Source organism: Bos javanicus, chromosome 17 (genome assembly GCF_032452875.1).
Source record: "Bos javanicus breed banteng chromosome 17, ARS-OSU_banteng_1.0, whole genome shotgun sequence".
NCBI classification, from domain to species: domain Eukaryota; kingdom Metazoa; phylum Chordata; class Mammalia; order Artiodactyla; family Bovidae; genus Bos; species Bos javanicus.
Window position 1 is genome coordinate 73,169,486 of NC_083884.1, and position 21,659 is coordinate 73,191,144.

At 68.2% G+C, this 21,659-nt stretch overlaps 2 protein-coding genes across 10 annotated transcripts; one reads left to right on the top strand and one right to left on the bottom strand.

Annotated features, from left to right (window-relative positions):
* The first annotated feature begins 1,405 nt into the window (after window positions 1–1,405).
* On the top strand, window positions 1,406–15,183 carry ZDHHC8 (zinc finger DHHC-type palmitoyltransferase 8). Of its 2 annotated transcripts, none has more exons than XM_061385713.1 (11): window positions 1,406–1,603; window positions 8,039–8,160; window positions 8,310–8,467; window positions 9,040–9,212; window positions 9,416–9,518; window positions 9,950–10,041; window positions 10,146–10,287; window positions 10,481–10,601; window positions 10,675–10,784; window positions 11,589–12,553; window positions 14,958–15,183. In XM_061385713.1, the coding sequence occupies exons 1-11, from the start codon at window positions 1,500–1,502 to the stop codon at window positions 15,181–15,183; spliced, it is 2,316 nt and encodes a 771-aa protein (XP_061241697.1). In that variant the 5' UTR covers window positions 1,406–1,499. The 2 variants fall into 2 exon arrangements, with proteins under 2 accessions (XP_061241697.1, XP_061241699.1); XM_061385715.1 differs by lacking the exon at window positions 14,958–15,183 and adding an exon at window positions 13,389–14,546 and having other exon boundaries at window positions 1,407–1,603.
* CCDC188 (coiled-coil domain containing 188) lies at window positions 14,475–21,507 on the bottom strand. 8 transcript variants are annotated; one of them, XR_009730514.1, is made up of 10 exons: window positions 18,734–21,499; window positions 18,358–18,465; window positions 18,099–18,260; window positions 17,471–17,542; window positions 17,308–17,367; window positions 17,152–17,216; window positions 16,918–16,975; window positions 16,763–16,812; window positions 14,914–16,488; window positions 14,475–14,720 (listed from the first exon to the last, which is right to left on the bottom strand). XR_009730514.1 is itself a non-coding variant. In XM_061385726.1 (9 exons), the coding sequence occupies exons 1-9, from the start codon at window positions 19,478–19,480 to the stop codon at window positions 14,717–14,719; spliced, it is 1,326 nt and encodes a 441-aa protein (XP_061241710.1). In that variant the 5' UTR covers window positions 19,481–21,507; the 3' UTR covers window positions 14,475–14,716. The 8 variants fall into 8 exon arrangements, 7 of the variants coding, with proteins under 7 accessions (XP_061241710.1, XP_061241704.1, XP_061241706.1 ...); XM_061385726.1 differs by lacking the exon at window positions 14,914–16,488 and having other exon boundaries at window positions 18,734–21,507; XM_061385720.1 differs by having other exon boundaries at window positions 14,475–16,488.
* Window positions 21,508–21,659: the final 152 nt, after the last annotated feature.

Sequence of the window (21,659 nt, forward strand, 5' to 3'; positions counted from 1 at the left end):
GTGCGCCGCCCCCTCGCTCTGCCCCGGCTTTGGGGTGGGGACGCCCACCAGGTGCCCTCGGTGTGCCCCGGGCTTTGACCGGGCATCTTTGGGTGGCCCTCTGCCCTGGCAGAGCCACCCGTCTGACCTGGAGCCGGGCACAGCCCCGTGACCGTCCTCAGAGAAGACTGTCCCCCGCAGCTCTGGGCCCTCTTGTCTGGGTGGAGGTGGGGCATCCTCGGGGGGTGGGTCTCCCCAAGTGCACAGTCGGCGCTGGTCTAGTGCAGCCCTGTGTCCTCCGCAGAGACCACCGGCTCTGAAGGAGTCCTGTGGGGGCAGGGGTTTGGGGAACACGGCAGGACCAGGCCGGAGGATGCCTGTGCTTGGCCCTGAGCCAGGCTGTGTGGGGCAGGGCGAGAGGGTGGCGCGGGGAAGGGAAGTGGCTGCCGCGTCTGTATCACAGCCCGGCCTGCAGGTCAGGCCTGCTCCCCGCTGCCCTTGGAAGGGGATCCCTGGGCCACAGCTCCCTGGGACCCTCTGCCCAGAGGGACACACATCCTGCCCACTCTCTGCACTCACCCCCTACAGACCCAGAGACCCTGAGGGGCAGGGCTAGAATCGCAGTGTGTCCTCAGGACCTCGGGCCACCGGAGGCAGAGGCAGCCGGGTAGAGCCAGGAGGTGTCCGCTTCCTGCCTGCCTGCGGCCCTGGGCCTCCAGGGGGCTGCTCCTCGCCAGGCAGAGGCTATGGCCAGGAGTGGTGGGAGGACACCCACACCATCTCTTCTGTCCAGTAGCTGCCTGGGGCCCCAGGGCCAGGTGGGGTCTCCCAGCCTGAGGGGCTCAGGCACACGGCTGCACAGGGTTCTGGCCACAGAACAGCAGACCCTTCCCCATGGATTCCCACCTGGGGAGGGGCTGAAGGTCTTGGTTTCAGAGCAGCGGACCCAGGCTGGCCCGATCGCACTGTGGTCAGGTCCACCTTAAGTGGCAGCCGCGGGGTCTGGGGGTGGGGTTTCCTGCAAGGGGTGAGCCTACCCAGACAGCCTGTCCTAGGCAGGGGCAGGGCACCCCACTCTGTCCGGTGAGGCCTGCAGCCTGGGACAGGAGAGGGCCAGCCGGCCGCCCTTCTTACCCTGCCGGCTGCCGCCCTCTCGTCCAGCTCAGGGCCTGTGAAGTGGGCAGGGGATAAACCACCAAGGCGCCCTGCCGTGTCACGATCCGCCACCCTTGGACATGTCCTGGGGTGGGAGTGGGGGCGCTCCAGGCAGGTCTGAGCCCGGCCCCGCCCCCAGCGATGGGCGGGGAGGGCGGGCGGGGCGGCGGTCGCGAGGGGCCTCGCCTGGCCCCTGGCCCCGCGCCGGTCCACCTTAAGGGGCGCGCTGACATCAGCACGCCGCCGCGCCGCCGCGCCCGCGGGGTGGGATTTCCTCCCGGGCCGCCGCCGCCGCCGGGTCCTGCCCGTCCTGCCGGCCCCGCCCGCCCGGCCCCGGGGAGGGATGCGGCGGCGCGGCACCCAGGATGCCCCGCAGCCCCGGGACGCGCCTCAAACCCGCCAAGTACATCCCGGTGGCCACGGCGGCCGCGCTGCTGGTCGGCTCCAGCACCCTGTTCTTCGTGTTCACGTGAGTCGGCCGCAGCGGGCGCCGGGGCCAGAAGGGGCAGGGCTGCGCGCAGGGCGCTGCACTCGCCCGGCGGGACTGGACCCCACCGGGGACTGGACAGTGGGCTGGGCCGGGTGGGGGGCACAGGGCTGTGGGCGCCGCGAGCCCCCACTCTGGGCCATGGCTGATGCCAGCCAGGCAGAGCCAGGTGAGTCCTGGGTGTGAGGACCCTGGTATCCTGCAGCCCCCCACCCCCACCCCCGCACCCCGGAGTGCCCAGGCAGGCCCCCTTGGGTGCAAGGCGCCCGCCCAGGGCAGCGGAGTGCGTGTGGGTCTGCACGGGGTGTGGCTGCAGCCCTGCCCTCCCTGTGGGCCCAGGAGGGGACACCGGCCACCCAGGGCCACCACCCCCCCTTGCAAGCAGTGGACGGTGGCTCCCAGGTGCCCTCCCGGCCGTCCGGCCCCAGGCCCCAGCCAAGTTGTTCCCGTGTAGGTGTGGCCTGGCCCGGCTGCCACGTGCCTGCCCCACGGCCACTGCCGACGCTGGCCTGGCAGTGCCCTCCTCTTTCCCTTGACGTCCTCAGGAAGGCCCAGTGGTCATGGCCAAAGGACCCAACCAGGCCACACCCAGGGACTCTGGTTCCAGTGGGCACTGGGACCCTTGAGGCAGAGGGCCGGCCGGTCCTGGGCTAGTGCAGACCAGGCGGGTGCTGATGAAGAGGTTCCCTCTGCGTTGTCGTGACCCTGCCCCCTGCCCCCCACCCCAGGCACAGGGAGCAGTTGGGAACCCCGGCTTTAGCCATGCAGGTCTGCGGCCACTTCCTGCCATGGTTTCCAGACTGGGACATGGCCAGGTGACCGGAATAACTACCGCTCCAGCCTTTCTGGGGACTTGAGGCTTAGGGTGACTGCGGCCAGCCGGGCACCCTTTCCCCTCGGCAGGGACGCGGGCAGCGGCCCAAGGCTGACCAGGCTGCAGTGGGCGCCCGCAGGCGAGTGGGCCCTGCTGGGCTGGGTGGGCGCCACAGGCTGCCAGGAGCGTGTTTAAAAAAGGCTGTGTGGATGGTCTTATTTCTGGCTTTGGCGAGCAGACGTGTTCTCGTCACTGAGATGCTGCTGGCTGTGGGCAGCGGGCGCAGGCCGAGGGGGGACGTGTCCCGCGGGAGCTTCTGGGGGGCGGGCTCCCTGCTCTGGCCTCTGGGCCCCGGTGGGGTTCCCCGGGGGAGCCTCAGCCCTGCTTCCTCACAGCCTGGCCTCCGCTCGCTGGTCCTGGTTCCTCACCCCCAAGTGCAATTCAGCTTTAGTCCTTCTGACTTTAAAAGGAATTCGTGTTCTTGGTGAGAACTTGTGAGATGTAAGGGAAAAGTTTAACAAGAAGCTGAGCTTAGCATCATCCCCTCTCCTGCTCAGAGCACCCTGACCCCCCAAGGCAGGGTTCTTGTCCTGTGGCTTCCCTTGGTTTCAGAAGGTCCCGATGGCCCCATCCCTGGGGCCGAGCATGCAGGGTCCCTGCCCTGCCTCTGTGCTCAGCGCCCCAGGGCAGCTTGGTGTGGAAGGTGGCGCGGGGGCTCGGGCCGTGTCCAGGTGCAGCGTCCTCTTGCCTGGGACCCTCCCTGCACCCCCGGGCCGTGCTCCTTGGCCGAGTGACCATCAAGGACCCTGGCCTGCTCTCAGCCCAGTCCTGCTGGGCTCCACCAAGGTGGTGCGGTTCTGCACGGGCTCTGCCAGGCCACCCAGGCCCAGCGGTGCCGCCTGCAGTGGGCTGTTCCGGGTGGGCAGGGGACCGGGCAGTGCCTTCCTCGGACAGGCCTCGCGTCCCCCTAGCTCTGGTCCCAGGCCCTGCGCGGAGCCAGACCCCGCTCCGGGGCTCTCCCCACCCTGCCTTGGGCCCCCATGGGATCGGGACTCTGTGTTCTCTGCTTCTTGGACTTTGCTGGACACTGGGGCCCCTGGCCCCTTTCTGCGCTCAGGAAATATGAGCTGCCTGTTTGAGATAGGTCGGCGCGGACAGCAGCTCCTGGTGTGGCTCGGAGTGGGAGCCCAGGCTGAGGGGACTGGGGACCCCTGCTTTGGGCCAGCTTGCTGAGCATCTTGGCTGGCAGGACATTCAGACCTGCCACCAGGAGAGGCTGGGCATGGCGAGCATGCCCAGAGGTGGGGTCCCCCCGCTGAGGAAGGGCAGCATGCCACAGGGGAGCTGCCCGGCAGCCCTCCTCCTCCAGGAAGCTTCCCTGGGTTCTCAGAACAGTCCTGTCCCCCTGGGCACCAGAAGGCTCAGTGCCAGGCCGGCTTAGGTGCTGGGTCGGGGGTGTCTGAGAGCCCCAGGCCAGGTCCCTGACCCGCCCCTTCCCACTCCTGGAGCCACCCTGCAGGGTGACGGGGACCTTGTGAGCATCAGAGAGCCGGGGCTGTGGGGCTGGGACCCACGTCAGGCCTGTGCTGTCTTGTCTCTCTGGACCCACTGGGTTCCACTCTGGATGTCGCACAGAGGCGTAGGCACGATGGACCTGAGTGGTCCCTATGCCCAGTCGGGCCATGAGGCCTGGCCTAGGACCAAGCCAGCCTGCAGTGGGCCCACATGGATGGGCCCCCTTGCAGGGGCTGTAGGGAGAGGTGAGCCCCCTGCCACGACCTGCCACGTGTGGCCTGAGGAGCCCCGGTGCCCTGAGGCACGTTCCTCCTCTGCTCGGGGGTCCGTGGGGTAGGTGCAGGAAGCCAGAGGCCCTCCTGGCCGGACCAGGGCAGAGTGGCCGCCCACCTCTGGTTCGGGCTGCCCCGTGCCTGAGCTTCATTAGCCAGTGTTAATGAAGAATCCGATTTAAATGAAAACGTCTGAGCTAAAATTTTCCATTCCACATTTGGCCGTGGCTGCTTGCTACTCTGTGGAACCCCCATCCTACTGGGTGGGGCCTCCTGCAGGCCCAGGTGGGGTCACGGGAGGCTCGGGGGGAGGGGGCCGGCCCGGGCCCGCAGCACAGCTTCCGTGGTGGGCGGTGTCCAACCCCAGCTGGCAGGGGGGCCTGGAGCACGCCGTTCCCCGGGGGGTTGAGGGGGTTGTCCCGAGGGCCAAGAGGTCCCCCGGGAGCCTGGCGCAGGCTCAGACGCCTGGGCAGTGCCTGCCAGGCCTTGCCCACCGAGCGCATGCTTCCTCACTCCTCAGGGTCCAGAGAGGGCGGGGGTGAGAGTCCACCGGAGGGGGACGTGTCTGCGTCCGTGTCTGTGGGTATGGATGTGTCACTGTGTGCACGAGTATGCTTGTCCGTACACACATCAGCACACACCCAGCTGTCATGTTGATCCCGTGTCCTGTGTGCACGAGTGTGCTTGTCCGTACACACGTCAGCACACACCCAGCTGTCGTGTTGATCCCGTGTCCTATGTGCACGAGTGTGCTTTTCTGTACATACGTCAGCACACACCCAGCTGTCGTGTTGATCCCATGTCCTGTGTGCACGAGTGTGCTTGTCTGTACACACGTCAGCACACACCCGGCTGTCGTGTTGATCCCATGTCCTGTGTGCACGAGTGTGCTTTTCTGTACACACGTCAGCACACACCCGGCTGTCGTGTTGATCCCATGTCCTGTGTGCACGAGTGTGCTTGTCTGTACACACGTCAGCACACACCCGGCTGTCGTGTTGATCCCATGTCCTGCGTGCACGAGTGTGCTTTTCTGTACACACGTCAGCACACACCCGGCTGTCGTGTTGATCACGTGTCCTGTGTGCACGAGTGTGCTTGTCTGTACACACGTCAGCACACACCCGGCTGTCGTGTTGATCCCATGTCCTGCGTGCATGAGTGTGCTTTTCTGTACACACGTCAGCACACACCCGGCTGTCGTGTTGATCACGTGTCCTGTGTGCACGAGTGTGCTTGTCTGTACACACGTCAGTGCACACCTGGCTGTCGTGTTGCACTTGTCCTGTGTGTGTGCATGCTTATGCAGTGTCCACACACATGTGCATGTGTGCATGCTCACAGGGACGTGTGCTCTTTTGTTCTCTCCCCTGCTTAGCTGAATTGGGCCCTGGCAGCACTGGTGACTGAGCCGGTCCCTGTGGGGGACCCAGGCCTGAGACCCCTTTTGGCACGCCCGGGGTGGAGGTTGCGAGCGGAAGGACGGGGGCCAGGGTGCAGGGCAGCCCCTGACCCTGTGTTCGAGTTAAGCCTAGGGGGCTAGAGATGGTGAATGGAGGGGGCTCAGGCCCCTGTCAGAAAACCCGTGTCCCCCTAGGCTTGCCCTGCCCTTGCTGAGGCCGCACCGTGTCCTCCCTGGGACGTGCTGCCCATGGGCGCTGGGGGGCGGGTGGTGCCTGTCCGGGGCAGAGGCCATCTGGCAAGGGTGGCTCCGCTGCCTTGCAGCTCTCGCCCTGGTCCTGCTGCCGCTTAGGGCCACGGAGGCTCAGGGAGGACAGGGCGGCATGGGCTGCCGGGGGTGGGGCAACAACCCTGATACCCACACCCAACAGTGAATTGGAGCTGACAGGTGTGCCACCCCGCTGCACCTTGCGTCCACGTGTCTGTCTGTTCCCGTCCTGGCCCTTTCCTTGGGAGCGGGCTGGCTCCTCCACGGCACCAGTGCAGGAGAGCACATTTCCTTCCACATGGAGGCCGTGGCCAGCCGTCTCCAGAAGGCGCGTGGAGAGCCAGTTCTCCGCACCAGGGCGGGTCTGCGGCACCCACCTGTCCCCGGTCCCGGCCGGGCCTGGCTCTGTCTCATCCACCCCTCTCCATTGGCATCTGGGCCGGTAGCCCCTCCCATCCCGTTGGGCAGAGCACGCCTCTGGGGCCCACCGCCGACCCTCCAAATGGCGCTGGACCAGAGCCCACGAACGCGCACCGAATGCCGCCTGTGTGCCGGGCAGCACGCAGGGACGGGAGCGGGGAAGGCGTCTGCTCCTGGCCGTGGACAGGCACGGTGGAGGCGGGCCGCCCGCCTGGCACATAGACGCTGTGTCCTTGGGCCGCGTGTCACCTCCACGGCGGGTCCCGGAGAAGAGGAAGGGGTGACGCGCGGCTCCCAGCCCGCCCAGTGTGCTGCCGTGGGAGCGGAGTCTTTAAATAGCCTCTCGCTTTCCACTAAAAATAGAGAAGTTCTACCCGCACGGAGGTGGTTGCTGGGGTGGCAGGGCTGGCAGCTGGCCAAGGCAGGCTTGGGTGCCAGTGTGACCAGTGTTGGCTGGCCAGGGCCACCCACACGACTCGTTCACGCGTGGCCACAGGGCCTGTCCTTGAGGCCGGTGTCGGGGATCCCAGGGGCTCCTGGCCTCCATGCAGGGCCTGGGTGTGCACAGCGGACCCACTGGGCACCCGCTGCTCAGCACAGGAGGGACAGGGAGCCTGGAGCCAGAGGCGCTTCAGGGTAGCCTGGTGGGCAAACTCAGGGAACCGCCAAGAGTGGAGGCAGGGGCCCCCCGGCCACTGCCTGAGGCCAGGCACATCCTCAGAGAGGGCTGCGGGCAGGTCCTGTGAGGGCTAGGAAGACACTCTGGTGCCAGAGTGTCTACCAGGGACATGTGCAAGACCTCCGCAGCGAGCTAGCAGTCTGGGAAGGCTTACTGGAAGAGGGGACAGCCCTGGAGCCCAGTGTGGAGGGGTGATGAGAGACGGCGAAGGGGTAGGGGCATGTGCCTTCAGAGGCCACAGGGATTCTGTACTGCCCTGCGGAGAGAAAGGCGGCAAGCTAAGAAGGGACTGGGGCTGCTGGGGGTCCAGTGGCTGAGGATCCGCCTGCCGATCCGATGCAGGTTGGATGCCTGCTTGGGGAGCTGAGTCCCACCTGCCGCGGAGCAGCTCAGCCTGTGGGTCACAGCTACTGATCCTGCACACCTCGACAAGGGAGAAGCCCGCACGCCTGGACTCTGCGTGCCGCAGCTGAGGCCTGACACAGCCACAGACAAATACATAAGATAATGAAACAAGGCTGTCTGGGTGCAGATGCACCTAGGCCCAGGCCCTGAGACCGCACTCCACAGGGGACGGCACGCATCCTCCGCACCGTGCATTTACAGACCAAGGCCGCTTCCCACATCACACCCCAGAACCTCCCTGGAAGCAGGGGCCTGCTGGGCCAGGGACAGGTTTCAGTGAGGCCCAGGGCTGGCCTGAGCTGCCCAGCGGGTCACTGGCCTCTGCCCATCAGACCGCATGTGCAGAGAGGGTCTCTCACCCTCTGTGTCCACCCCTCCCAGGGCAGGGCACCCAGCAAAGATCTCCAGTGGGGATGGGAAGACAAGGCTTGGCTCTGGCCAACCCCTCCTGCCCTTCTCTGAGCCTCAGCTTTCTCAACTGGAAGTTGAGTTCCTGGCAGGCGCTGGGGGGTGGCTGGGTCAGAGCTGGCTCTGGTGGCCACCCTGAGCACTGCATGTGTGTGGCCTAAGGCCGCTGCCCCAACGTCCCCTCCCCACACACCTGCCACACCCCAGACTGAGCTCTCCCTGCTGTCCGACACAGGTGCCCATGGTTGACACGCGCCGTGTCCCCAGCCGTCCCTGTCTACAATGGCATCCTCTTCCTCTTTGTCCTGGCCAACTTCAGCATGGCTACCTTCATGGACCCTGGCGTCTTCCCCCGAGGTAGGGCCCTGTGCGGGGCGGCTCCCCACTCTCTCTCGCTCGAGTGTGAGTGGCTGGACGAGGGCAAGCCGGGCCGGGAGCGGAGTGGCTGGGGAAGGGCTGGCCTCTTCTGCCAGGGCGGTCAATTTCCTGCCGCCCCCGGCCCACAGCGGATGAGGACGAGGACAAGGAGGACGACTTCCGGGCCCCGCTGTACAAGAACGTGGATGTGCGGGGCATCCAGGTCCGTATGAAGTGGTGCGCCACTTGCCACTTCTACCGCCCGCCGCGGTGCTCCCACTGCAGCGTCTGCGACAACTGCGTGGAGGTGACGCCCCGCCCCGCCCCGCCGCCCCGCCCCGCCCCGCCGCCCCGCCCCGCCCCGCCGCCCCGCCCCGCCCCGCCGCCCCGCCCCGCCCCGCCGCCCCGCCCCGCCCCGCCGCCCCGCCCCGCCCCGCCGCCCCGCCCCGCCCCGCCGCCCCGCCCCGCCCCGCCCCGCCGCCCCGCCCCGCCCCGCCGCCCCGCCCCGCCCCGCCGCCCCGCCCCGCCCCGCCGCCCCGCCGCCCCGCCCCGCCGCCCCGCCCCGCCCCGCCCCGCCGCCCCGCCCCGCCCCGCCGCCCCGCCCCGCCCCGCCGCCCCGCCCCGCCCCGCCGCTCCGCCCCTCCGCTCCGCCCCTCCCTGACCTCACCTCTGCTCCACCCCTGGCCCCGCCCCTCCTCTGCTCTACGTGCACAGTTCTGCCCCGCCCTGCCCTGGCCCCACCTCTGCTCGGCCCCACCCTACCCCTGACTCCGCCCCACCTCTGCTGGGTCTGGCCCTGCCCCTGCCTCTGCTCCGCCTGCGGTCTGGCTTCTGCCCCCCCCCCCCCCCCCCCAGTGCTGACGCGCTGTTCCCACCCAGGACTTCGACCACCACTGCCCCTGGGTCAACAACTGCATCGGGCGCCGCAACTACCGCTATTTCTTCCTGTTCCTGTTGTCGCTCAGCGCGCACATGGTGGGCGTCGTCGCCTTCGGGCTGGTCTACGTGCTGAACCACGCGGAGGGGCTGGGCGCCGCCCATACCACCATCACGTATCCTTGGCCTGACCACAAAGGCGGTGTGGCCCGGGGACACATCTCGTGGGGAAGTCGAGGCCCGGAGGGCTGGGGCGGAGCCCGGAAGCCCCCGGGGAGTGGGTCCCCTTCCCTGAGTGGGGTGGTGGGGAGGGCCTGAGCCGTCTAGCCACAGGCAGCTGCTCCGTCCTCGCCCTTGGCCATTGGCCTTAACGGGCCAGCATGGCCGTCATGTGTGTGGCCGGCCTCTTCTTCATCCCCGTCGTCGGCCTCACGGGCTTCCACGTGGTGCTGGTCACTCGGGGCCGCACCACCAACGAGCAGGTGCAGACCTGGGGGGTGCCGCGCATTCTTGACGGGGATGGGTGTGGGCGGGTCCCCAACCGGCTGAGCGAGGAGCCTGGGCCACACGATGCCGTGCAGGAGCATGGTCGGAGCAGGGGCCTGGGGGCCCTTGGCTGACGTGCAGCAGTGCTGGGGAAGGCTCCAGCCCTGGAGCCCCCAGTGGGGTTTGGCACGTAGGGTCTCTCCTGCCCTGTACCCCTCCAGACCCCCATCGGTGGCCACTGTGGCCACCAGTGAATCAACCTAGAAGTTCCACTGCATGCAGGGGCAGGTCCTGGTGACCTAGGTGGGGGACATCCCTGTGCTGACGCTGCCCAACTGACCTCTGAGGAACCCCGCTGTCCCTGTTTGTCTTCCCTCCTTGGCTGACCCTGGGTGGCCAGGCTGGCTGAGGGGTTCCATACCCACAGGTGACGGGGAAGTTCCGTGGGGGCGTGAACCCCTTCACCCGCGGCTGCTACGGGAACGTGGAGCACGTGCTGTGCAGCCCCCTGGCGCCCCGGTGAGGCTCTCAGCCTGTCCAATCTGCTCTCGCCTGGCGGGCCCTCCCCTCGGCACGCATTCAAGCACGGCCGCCCTGGCCACTGACCCTCTGCCCTGGTGCAGGTATGTGGTGGAGCCGCCCCGGCTGCCGCTGGCTGCTCGCCTGAAGCCGCCCTTCCTTCGGCCGGAGCTCCTGGAGCGAGCGCCACCGCTCAAGGTCAAGCTTAGTGACAATGGGCTGAAGGCTGGCCTGGGCCGCAGCAAGGTGGGCGCCCAGGGGTGGGCGGGGGATGGGGAGCAGCGGGAAGCCGCCAGGTTGGCGGGACCACGAAGTAGAAGGAAGAGGACCACCGAGCCGAACAAAGGAAGGGTCAGGGTCCTGGGCGCTAGGATAGAGTTCCCAATAAAGCCCTGCCCCTGGCCGGTGCCTGCACACCACTGACCATATCCCCTTCCAGTCCAAGGGCAGCCTGGACCGGCTGGATGAGAAGCCCCTGGACCTGGGGCCGCCACTGCCCCCTAAGGTGGAGGCTGGCACGTTTGGCAGCGACCTGCAGACCCCGCGCCCGGAGAGTGCTGGTGAGGCGGGAGCACCCGAGTGGAGGGAGGGGCGCCGAGCGATCCCAGCCTGACCGCGGCCCGTCTCCTCCAGAGAGTGCCCTGTCGGCGCAGAGGACCAGCCCCCCGACACCCGCCATGTACAAGTTCCGGCCCGCCTTTCCCACGGGTCCCAAGGCGCCATTCTGCGGGCCGGCGGAGCAGGTGAGGAAGCCTGGCCCCGCCCGGGGTCCCGAGGACCTGCCCGGGAGGCCCCTCAGCCAAGAGCTCCTACCCGAGAGGCCCCGCCCCAGGCGTTCCTACCCGAGGAGGCCCCGCCCCCGTGAGGCCCTCGGGAAGACCCCTTCTGGGTCACAGAGGGTTAGCGTGCCATCTGGGGCAGGGTGTCCTGGTCTTTCTGGCCCTTGGCCTGCCTGCCTGCTGGCTCGGCTCTGTTCCCCGGGCCACTGTGGGCGCTGCCCCCGGAAGCACTGTGTGCGGGGCGCCTGGAATTCCACGTTAGTCACTGCCTGAGGCCTTCAGGGCCCCCGCGAAGGCTTCAGAGGAATTTGAGATTGTTTGAGGAAGCACATTTATTCTCTGCGTTCACGTGGGGCGGTGGGCGGCCTGAGCAGAGGACAAGAGCCCTGAGGTCCCCGGGCTGCATGCTTCCTTCATGGCCACTGGAGGGCAGGCCTGTTATGGGCCAGCACACCCGGATCCCCAGGGAGCTCCCCCAGGACTGATGGCCTGCCTGGCCAGGGTCCCGTGGCCCTTAGAATGGTCGCCTCCTTCCTGGGGTTGTCCTGGACCCCACAGAGGGTCTGGCTGGTGGTCCATGTGCCCTGAGGCCACCCACACTGCTGTGCCCACCCCGGGCCTCTTCCCTCCGGGGGCAAGGGGACTGCGGGCTTCTGGGGGCAGCTCGTCGCTGCACTTGTCGCCACTTGATGGCAGCTTCCCAGAGGGCACAGGGCATCTGGCAGGGCCTGGGGTGAGCAGACCTGGACAGGCCTTCTCTCCCTGCAGGTCACGGGCACCGACTCCCTGACGCTGGGGGAGGACAGCATCCACAGCCTGGACTTTGCGTCCGAGCCCAGCCTGGACCTGCCTGACTACCCGCCCCTCAGCGCGGCCGACACCTTCTCAGGCGCCCTGCGCTCCCTGAGCCTCAAGGCGGCCAGTCGGCGGGGCGGGGACCACGTGGCCCTGCAGCCCCTGCGCTCCGAGGGTGGGCCCCCCACGCCCCACCGCAGCCTCTTTGCCCCCCACGCGCTGCCCAACCGCAATGGCAGCCTGTCCTACGATAGCCTGCTGAACCCCGGCTCCCCTGGGGGCCACGCCTGCCCGGCCCACCCTGCAGCTGGCGCCCCCGGCTACCGTTCGCCCTACCTGCACGCGGGGGCTCCAGGCGACCCGCCACGGCCGCCGCCCCGCAGCTTCAGCCCGGTGCTGGGCCCCCGGCCGCGGGAGCCCTCGCCGGTGCGCTACGACAACCTATCCCGGACCATCATGGCCTCCATCCAGGAGCGCAAGGACAGGGAGGAGCGGGAGCGGCTGCTGCGCTCTCAGGCCGACTCACTCTTCGGCGACTCGGGAGTCTATGACACGCCCAGCTCCTACAGCCTGCAGCAGGCCGGCGTGCTGTCCGAGGGCCCACGCGGCCTCGGGCTGCGCTGCGGCTCCCGGGATGACCTGGTGGCCGGGCCTGGCTTCGGGGGCGCCCGCAACCCCGCTCTGCAGACCTCATTGTCCTCGCTGTCCAGCGCGGTGAGCCGGGCACCACGGACCTCCTCCTCCTCCCTGCAGACAGACCTGGCCAGTAGCGGCGGCCCAGGGGTCCGTCCCACCAGCGGCCCACACAGGTCGCCGGTGCACCAGGTGCCCCCGTCCCCACCTGGCACCCCCTGCTCACCCTCCTATGCCGGCCCCAAGGCCGTCGCCTTCATCCATGCGGACCTCCCGGAACCGCCGCCCTCGCTGGCTGTGCAGAGGTGGGTGCTGGAGTGTGGCTGGCCACCGGGCACGGGGCAGGGGTCTGCGGGGCTCTTGGCTGGGAGGCTGCCCAGGAGGCCTGAGGCTACCCTGGGGGGTGGGCCTCATCCGGCCTGGAGGCTCCTGCTGGCCAGCGTGAGGGTCACCGGCTCCGAGGACGCCCTGGACACCCTGGGGTGGGGGCAGGTGATTTTGCACCTTGAGCCAACAGCCCGCACCCTTCCCGGGCTGACAGACCCAGCACGTGGGGCATCCTGGGTCTTTCTAGAAATGGTCAACTGCCCGAGTTCAGAAGGCCAAGTCAGGGTGATGTCATCCTGCAGCGGGATATGCACTCTGGGCACCATGGTCCTGGCCGTCCAGGGCCTTCCCTGCTCAGAGACGGGCAAAGGGAGGCTCAGGCAGGGGGCAGAGGCAGGCTGGGTGACAGGCCCAGTGGGCGGCAAGGTCCATGCTATTGGTCAGCGCCCAGTGGCTGCAGGGCTGAAGGGCAGCCCCTCTCTTTCCTCAGAGGGAGCAAGGAGGAGGTCAGAGGGTGACTGTGGGCTCCCCAGCTCAGGGCGCCAGGACACGGATGCACTGGCCAGGGTCCACCTGGCCTCCTTGTGCTCTTGGTCTGTGCTGAGCAGCCTGGGAAAGAAGGGATGGTGGCTGTTCTGACAGATGTCTGTCCTCCACCCCCCATCCCCCATCTCCACGTGGGACTGTCCAGCTCAGAGGCAGGGGCTGCCCAGGGTTCCGTCTGTCTGTGTCCTCTGTCCGTTGCCTCCGCTGGCCGTGTTCTGCCGTGTACCCGTGTTCACAGTGTGCGTGTGTCTGCTTGTTTCGATGCAGGGACCACCCTCAGCTGAAGACCCCCCCAAGTAAGCTTAATGGGCAGTCCCCGGGTCTGACCCGCTTGGGGCCGGCCCCTGGCCCCCCGGGACCCTCCGCCAGCCCCGCCCGGCACACGCTGGTTAAGAAGGTGTCCGGCGTGGGTGGGACCACATACGAGATCTCGGTGTGAGGACCGACTGCCCCCGTCGCCGAGCGCCATGGGAACCACGACCCCCCGCGGCCACCCCTCCCAGCTTCTCTGCCCCTGGCACGGACGCCTCGGCGAGGAAAGCCATGCCTCCACGGCCCGTCCCTGGTCCTCGGCCGCCCGTCCGCACCTGCTCACCAGGTGTTGCGGGGCTGTGGGCCATGGGGCTGCAGGGCCTGTGTGTTGGTGGTTCTGCTCCCGTGAGCTGGGGCGGCGAGAGGCACGGAGCGCACCTGTGCCCCTGAGGTTGTCACCCGGCCGGCCCCACCCGCTTCCCTTCTGCGTGGGTTCCCGTGGCCCAGAGACGGAGAGAGAGGCCTGAGCCCCTGGCCGAGGGCCCCGCTGCCCGGCTGCCCCTACCCCTTGCCTTTCAGGGACCTGCTGCAAGCTTGTAGCTTGGCACGGCCAGCTCTCCCACAGGGAGCATGGGCCCAGCCCACAGGCACCCAGCTATTCTGACAGACAGGTGGACAGACGGACAGACAGCCAGCTGTGGGTGGGGTCCTGGCTCCATGTGTCTCGTCTCACCCCCGCTGGTGGGCGCATCCCCACGTCTGTGCTCTGAGCTGCCATGCTGCCTCCCACGTGTCAACGCTCAGGCCCCTGCCGTCCCCCTCCCCTGCCCCGCCTGGAAACGCGCTTTAATTGAAGCCTTAACCTCTGCTTTACGCTCTTGTGGGAGGTGACGGGGGCTGGGGGAGCAGACAGGAGGCCCAATGCCGCCCCTGGGGGCCCAGGCCACCCCGAGCCCCTCCCTGCAAACTGGAGACCCCCACCCAAGGCACACAAAGCCCAGGCCCCTCTGGAGCCTGGGGCCCACGTGGGAAGCACATCGGGAGGGCTTGGAGTTTCATCTGGTGCCAGGGACCCGAGAGTAAGCACACGGCAGTGTCCGCTTGCATTGTGTCTGTTCTATGTTTTTATATCTACATCGATATATCTATAATTTTATTAAAAAAAGAAAAAGAGTCACTTGGGTCCTTTCCTTGAGCAAGACCAGGGCTCCTGGCGGGGCAGAGGGGTCAGGCCGTGGGAGAGGGGATGGCAGCCTGTCCGGGCCTGGCTGCTCCTTGTGGGCGCTCTTGAACTGGTGCCAGGCTGGAGGCCGGGCAGGGGTGTGTGGCCTCCCGTGTCTGTGTCACCTGGAAGTAACAGGGTGTTGGGGGAGCTGGGCTGAGCCACCCCGGGGCCCCTGAGCAGGGGGTGCCTGTGGCTGGGATGTTGGGCAGCTGGACCGGTCCCTGCGCCCCTCCTCAGACGCGCGGTGGGCAGGGTGGGGGGAATCCACAGCCTTCCGGGGACTGGAGGCCCCGGGGTAGGGCCTGGTCCGCTGACCTCCGCCTTTCTGCTTCTCTCTCACTGGACGCTGCGACCCGCAGGGGCTGGATCGGCACCTGCAGCCGTGGATGGGGGCGGCGCGGCCAGCCCTGGGCGCCCCCTGGCCTGCACCTGTGCCACTTCGGCCGCCCAGAGGACCGCCCGCCGCTGCGGGCCCCCTGGAGCCCAGCCCCAGGGGCGCCTCCCCGGGGGGCTGTGTGCCGGCTGCACTTGGCTGCCTCCAGCCTCTTCCCCAGCCTCTCGGGGCCCGAGCGGGGCACCAAGTAGGCCACTCTGGGGCCCCGGAGGGCTGGGCTGCTGTGGACCCTAGGGGCCCCGGGGCCTCCGTTCCACCAGCCACAGCTTGACTTGATCCCCAGCCTGCCAGGGCCCGTGACCCTGCGCCCTCCCGGCTCAGGAGGCCCCCGCCCGCCACAGAGGGTCAGACCCCCCAGGCGGGGGCCCCCGAGCTGCAGGGGCCACCACAGCCTTCTGGGCTGTCGCTGCCCCCACACCCGGCCCCCTGCCTGACCAAGCACTTTACGCCAACTCCCTTCCTTCCCAGGGAGCCCGGCCTCTGTGGGCTGGGCCGGGCCGGGTGGGGGTCTCAGGCAGCCCCTGCAGGTCTCTGCACTGCCCCCTCCCCCTGCACCCTGCACATGAACTGATGCCTTAAGCTCCTGCAGCAGCCAGCCAGAGGAGACCCCAGCCCGCCAGCCCTGCCCCGACGGTCTTCCTTCCTTCTCTGCACACCTGGGGTACTCAGAGGGCCCCGCCATCCCCAGCCCTGCAGCCCCCAGCCAGCTGGGCCCCCCGACGCCCCCAGGGGCGGGGCGGGGCCCTGGCCAGCCCCCGTCTCTTGCCAGCAGAGCTGTTTCTCCCACATGGGGACGAGCAGCCACAAATCTGGTCTCTTGTTCTAAAAGGTATTCCCTCGCCCCAGTTTAATGCAGTAAATAAAATCTTTGGTGTTTTACCTCCATGGTTCTGTCCACCACCGTGGTGCCCCTGTCCTTCAAGCCTGGACTGGACAGACCCCCTGGGTTGGGGAGGTAAACAGGAATGGGGGGGAGGGCGCTGGGTGGTGGTTGGGCAGGTGTGCGAGGTGGGTGGTAGGCCAGACAGGGATGCAGGTTGTTTGGGTTCAGCAGCACCTCTGGGACAGAACCTGCTCCCCAAGGTCCGCCCACCTGGGGATGAGGCCTGGGGAGCTCACTTTCACTGGGGCTCCCTCCCCCCTCCTGGTGACAAGGGGGCTGCGGAGAGGCTACCCCCGCAGCAGGTGGGCGAGGGGTGCCAGAGAGGGGCGCCACCCCGGGGACCCTCGCTGCAAGATCCGCCCGGGAAGGCGTCACAGGCTCCAGCAGCGCCAGCCCCGGTATCCATGGAAACAAGCACACAGGCCCAGAGTCACGACTATATGTCCGGCCGCAGGCCCGGCCCTCAGGACAGCCCCCGCCCCCTCCCTTCTCCAAGCCTCCGGGCGGGGACGGTGCGCTGCAGTGCCGTGGACGGGGCCGGCGCGGCCGCTGGGCGCTGGGGACCGCGCCGGCCTGCTGGCTTCCTCCTCGCTGGGGCCGCTGGGCCTCCGGCCTAGAAGGGCAGGAAGCCGTCCACCTCGAGGCGCAGGAACGGGCCCAGCAGGGCCCGCAGCTTCCAGACAGCGGCGCGGCTCAGCAGGGGCGGCACCATCCCTTCGAAGGGTGCGGGGTCTACCACGTACACGTAGGCGGCGGTGCAGGCCAACAGAGCGCCCAGCAGCAGCCTCAGGGCCAGCAGCCTGCGGGCGTTGGTGGTCAGGGGGCGGGGCGCCCGGGCACGGGCCCTGGGCACTGGGCTCGGTCCCTGCGCAGGCTGGGCCACCTACCAGAGCTGGCCTCTGAGGCCCTCGGAGCATCCCAGCTGCAGCCGCGCTTTCTGCGGAGAAGGGGCCGAGCCAGTGAGGTCAGGGCAGGCCTGCTCACCCGCCTCCTTCCCCGCTGCCCGAGCGCGGCTTCCGGGAGGGTGGGGGTGGGGGCTTACCCCTCTACATGCCATCTTCTGGTCCTTCCTGGCCTGGGTGCGACACTGGGCCCGTTCCCTGGGGGGGCGGGGGTGCTGCAGTCAGCACCATAGGTACACCCCCTCCTCAGCCCTCACCACTGCCCTGGCGCTGGGGAACTGCGGACCCGTCAGGGACGGGTGCACCGCACCCTGACCCAGACACCATCGCAGCTCAGCCAGCCCTCGTCCCCGGGCCTCCAGCCCCCACATCACCCCAGGATCTCCAGCTGGATGTCCTCCATCTGGTCCAGCACGCCCCTGATGTCCTTCTTGAGGTTCTGGGGGCCAGAGAGGGTAAAGTGGGGGTTCTGCTCGCCGGCCCCTTCCCCGCCTGCTCATCCTCTGGGCTTCGCGCCTCTGGGGACCTACCAGAAGCCCGGTGGCCTGGTTGTTGAGGGCCATGTGTACTTCAGCCACGCCGTCCCACACCTGGTGGGAGGGGCGAGGCTGGGTCACGCCCTCAGGATGGAGCAGGACCCGTGCTGGACGCCTCTCTCCACAGGTGGAGCCCCCGCCCGGCGCCCCCACCCACCCCTGCAGGTGGCACCTCGGTGATAGCCATTTTCTTCCTCTCAAAGGACAGTCGGATCTGCTGCAGCTCGTTCTGGGGAGGGGGCGCAGTGTGGGCCGAGGTAGGGCTGGAGAGTGGTCGGCTCCCGCTCCACCGCGCCCCGCTCCACCCCCCGGGCCCACCCGGGACTGCGGCACGGACTCCTCCCCCTCCCCGGCCCCGGTCCCCCCCCGCCCCGCCCCGGCCCCGCCCCGGCCCGACCACGCCTCTCCTGGACACGCCCCCTGGACCACCTGGGACTGCTGCAGGAACGAGTGCCTGGCCCCGCCCAATCCCGCCCCCGCCCCATGCGGGCCACGCCCCCGCCCTTCCCCTGGGCCCACGGCCCACCAGGGACTGCAGCACGAACTCCTCCTCACCTCCCCGGCCTGGCCCCGCCCCCGGCTCCGCTCCCCGGATCACCTGGGACTGATGCAGGAACGACTCCCTGGCTCCTCCCCATCCCGACCCCGCCCTCCAAGGCCCCGCCCCCGGGCCCACCTGGGGCTGCAGCACGGACTCCTCGCTCCCCCCACCGCCCCGTCCCCTCCCCTCCCAGCCCTGGCCCCGCCTTATCCCGTCCCCTCCCCTCCCCCGCCCCCCGGCCCACCTGGGACTGCTGCACGAAGGACTCCTCGCCCCTGCACAGCTCCTGCCGCAGCAGTTGCAGAGGGGCCCTGTCTTCCAGGGGCTGGGCGCAGGCCTGCTCAGGGGGCTGTGGAGGAGCCCCCGGCTCAGCCCCAAGGCCATCGGCAGCGTCCGTGGTCATGGACTGCTTGGGAGTGGGGTTGGGGGAACGCATGGAGCCACAAGGCGCTCCACAGTGCCACCCGCAGTCCTGCCGGGGCCGTGCCCCGTCCCGCACTCACCCAGGCCAGGGCCGTGCAGCTCGAGTGCTCGGGGCACAAGGGCAGGAACTGCTGCCCCGGCCCCAGGAGGGCCCCCAGCTGCTCCCGCAGATCCTGGTTCTGCCTCTTCTGGGGTGGGGCACAGAGATGGGGAGATGGGGACAGCCGTGTCTGGGGTGGGGCTGGAGAGAGGGCATGGGCCTGGCGGGGCTGGGGCGCGGGGTCTGGTGGGGCCCAGGTGTGGGGCATGGGGTCTGGCAGGGCTGGGGCGTGGGGTCCGGGGCGTGGGGTCTGGCAGGTCCTCGGTGTGCTGGGGTCTGATGGGGCTGGGGCGCAGGGTCTGGTGGGGCCCGGTTGTGGGGCGTGGGGTCTGGCAGGGCTGGGGCCCAGTGCTCACCAGACTCTGGTTCTCCTGCTCCAGCTGGAGGAAGGACGGCTCTGCGGGCCCCAGGGGAATACCCTGGAGCTGGGGAGGGTCTGCCCTGGGTGAGGCCGAGGCCCCTGTGCCTGGGATCAGGGGTGGGCACGGGCAGGGCCGGGGCCCCGAGCTGGGCCCTGCCACCTGCCGGGAAGCCCTTCGCTCTTGCTCGTGGCTGGAGTGCAGGGCCCAGCCCCACCCCAGCCTGGTGTCCATCTGTCCTTGTCTCATCCTTGCCGGGTCTCGCGGCCTCTGTCGCTGCAGCTCGCCGTCCTCGCTTGTGATGAAGTTCCCGGGTACCTCGCCCCCGACCCTGGGCCCCCCACCCCCTGTCCCCAGGGCTGAGAAAGGCCTGGCAGTCTCCATCGAGTGGGTGGGGCTGAGAGGCGCCATGCAGGGCCACCTGGCGAACCCCGGGCAGGGTGGGTCCAGGCACCCCCCGCGGCTGCCCGGAGCTGGGGGCTGGGGGCACTGGGGGTGGGTGTGGCCACAGGGTCCCAGGGTTTTCGGCCCCTCCATTCCTCCCTGTGACCCCTTCCTGACCCCAGGTCCAGGCTTTGGCCTGGCCTGTCCTACCACCCTCTTACTAAGGGAGCTCTGGGTGTCATGGCTCATAGGCACCTCAGGGACGACTGTCACAAAGGCCTGGGCAGGACCAGGGAGGTCATAATGGGCTGGGGCGGTGGCTGGAGCAGGGCTGACCGGGCCCCTCCCACCACGTCCCATCAGCTACTTTCTTAAACTACAGCAGGTCCTGCAGCCGTGAGCTAAAAGCAAAGTCAAACAGCAGCAGGAGTCCAATGTGGCCCTGTCCCACCCGAGAGCCCCAAGGCTGAGGCCTTCCTAGAGGCAGTGGCCATGCCTCTCTCCACCCAGAAGAGACCATCCCACAGCCTGACCTTTTCACCTGTGAATCTCCAAGGTTTTTGTTGTTGTTGTTTTTTTAAGTCATTTATTGAACATTCAGTGGTCCCACAAGGACTGTTATCCAAGGTTGAGTCACCCACTCATGGCCATGGCCTGTTCAGTGGCTGGACACTGGTCCAGCTTTTCGCCGCTTCAGGGGTCTTTTCAGGGACTGAGCGACAGCCGGCTCCGGCACCCCACCCTCCCCTCCCCTCCTACCAGCGTCACGCGGTGTCCCGCTCTCTGTCCCACTGCACCCCCGCCCTCCACGGTGCCCCGACTCCTGGAGCCCCCAGCTCACAGTCCGCTCTTTGAGTTTCCTCCCTTGCTTCACAGAAGCGCATCCGCAAGCAGCTTCCTCAGAAAGGAGGGTTGGCGGAAGCCTGAGTGCCCGTGTTCGGGACACAGCTGCAGACCCCGGCCGTCCCTGCATCCTTGACCCTCGGCAACGTGACCCTGGGCTCTGGGCTAGCTTGAGCCCAGGGGGCCTGCTTGGGCCTGTGGGCTCTTACCAGGAGGTCTGAACAACGCTTGTGTGTCGGGCGGTGACTTTCTCGCTGCTCTCTGGATCCTCTGTGACCTTGCTCTCGGATTCCAGGTCACGGGGAAGGGGGGGCTCTGGTCATCCGGCGGGTCCCCAGCTCCCGGAGGGGATTGACAAGCCCAGCGAGACCACAGAGACCCACCCGGTAGGGCCAGCCAAGTGGTCCAGGCCTGGCTGACGGGTGTTTGCTTTAGCCTCTGGTGTGGGGAGCTAGATCGGGAGAGCCCTGGGGATCAGCCGGCAGATCACTCTGACCTCAGGCTGCTTGCCTGTGAGGCTGGGCCGGTCAGACAGTGTTTCCCGGTAGCTCAGGCCCTTCCCCGTGGGAGACCCTGCTATAACGTTCCAGGACGTCTCCATTGTTCTCTGCCTCTCCCTAGTCTTTTCTTAGAGCTTCCTGTTCTCCTTTAGGGACAAAGTGAATTTGGCGGGGAGGGGAGCTTTCACTTCCTGCTGCTTCTGCTTCAGGATCTTCTGTTTGGAAGGCCTTCCTGCCAGGAATGGTTAAGGGCTCTGCTACTCCCCATTAGCAGCCGGGGAGTTCTCTGGGCAGACGTCTGGAGGGGGCCAGCCTGGGGAGTTGCCTGTGGGTCCCCTGCCACCTGCTGACTCTCGCACGTGCTGGGTGGCCCCCTGAGCCGCCCCCTAGCCAGCTCGGGTCAGCAGCCCTGCCTCGTCCACACCCAGGTGCGGTCACCCCCCGCTTCCTGTCTGAAGTCCGTCAATACCCCTCGTCTGCTGGCGGTCTGGTGCCCCCGCTGAGTGCGGAACACCCACAGAGGACAGGCTGTGCCCAGCTGGATGCATGTGGCCTGGCCCCAGCAGGCTGCTCTGTGTTTCTGGGGGTGCATCTGGGCACTAGCAACAGGCTCTGCTGGGAGGGGCCGGGAAAGACGGGGCCAGGAGCCCAACTCAGGCCCCCAAGGCCTCCTGAGGCCACTCCCCGCTGGAGAAGATGGCACCCCCGGGGTGAGGTGGGGGCACCATCCCATCAGGAGCCAGCAGGTGCTGGGGAATGTTCCATGTGGGGGAAAGGAGCTCCTCGTGGAGACGGGGCCCCTGTACTGACAGCAAAGACACCCCGGGAACTGTTGGCAGCGGCCTCGCGTCTCACCTGGGCCCCCAAGGTGGTCTGCAGGAGGGGGTGCCTGGGACGCCGAATGACACCGGAGCCTCCCCCAGCCGCCTGGAACCCGCTCCTGGACTCAGCCTGTGCCTCGCTGTGCCCTGCCTGGGAAGCTTGGTGGTGGCTCGGAACCCTGAAGATCCCACACCCTGGACCCTTCCTCGCCCCATCCCTGTGGCCCTTGCGGTGCGGCCCTGAGTTTGGGCGTGGCCCAGCGGGTGGCGGGCTCTCAGAGGGAACCCCAGCTATGAAGGCATTTCCACAGACAGGCCTTGGGGTCGCAGAGTTGGACATGACCGAGCACACGTGTGCGAACACACACATGCCCA

Bases quoted from the DNA above. Each gene is read 5' to 3' on its own strand.
- ZDHHC8 (XM_061385713.1), top strand. From the start codon at position 1,500: ATGCCCCGCAGCCCCGGGACGCGCCTCAAACCCGCCAAGTACATCCCG. The intron at 8,161-8,309 runs GTAGGGCCCTGT...CCCGGCCCACAG, and splicing joins CCCTGGCGTCTTCCCCCGAG to CGGATGAGGACGAGGACAAG. The intron at 10,042-10,145 runs GTGAGGCTCTCA...GCCCTGGTGCAG, and splicing joins TGCAGCCCCCTGGCGCCCCG to GTATGTGGTGGAGCCGCCCC.
- CCDC188 (XM_061385720.1), bottom strand. From the start codon at position 19,480: ATGGGACGTGGTGGGAGGGGCCCGGTCAGCCCTGCTCCAGCCACCGCC. The intron at 17,543-18,098 runs GTGGGCCGGGGG...CCCCCTCCCCAG, and splicing joins CCTTCGTGCAGCAGTCCCAG to AACGAGCTGCAGCAGATCCG. The intron at 17,217-17,307 runs GTAGGTCCCCAG...TCTGGCCCCCAG, and splicing joins ACCAGGCCACCGGGCTTCTG to AACCTCAAGAAGGACATCAG.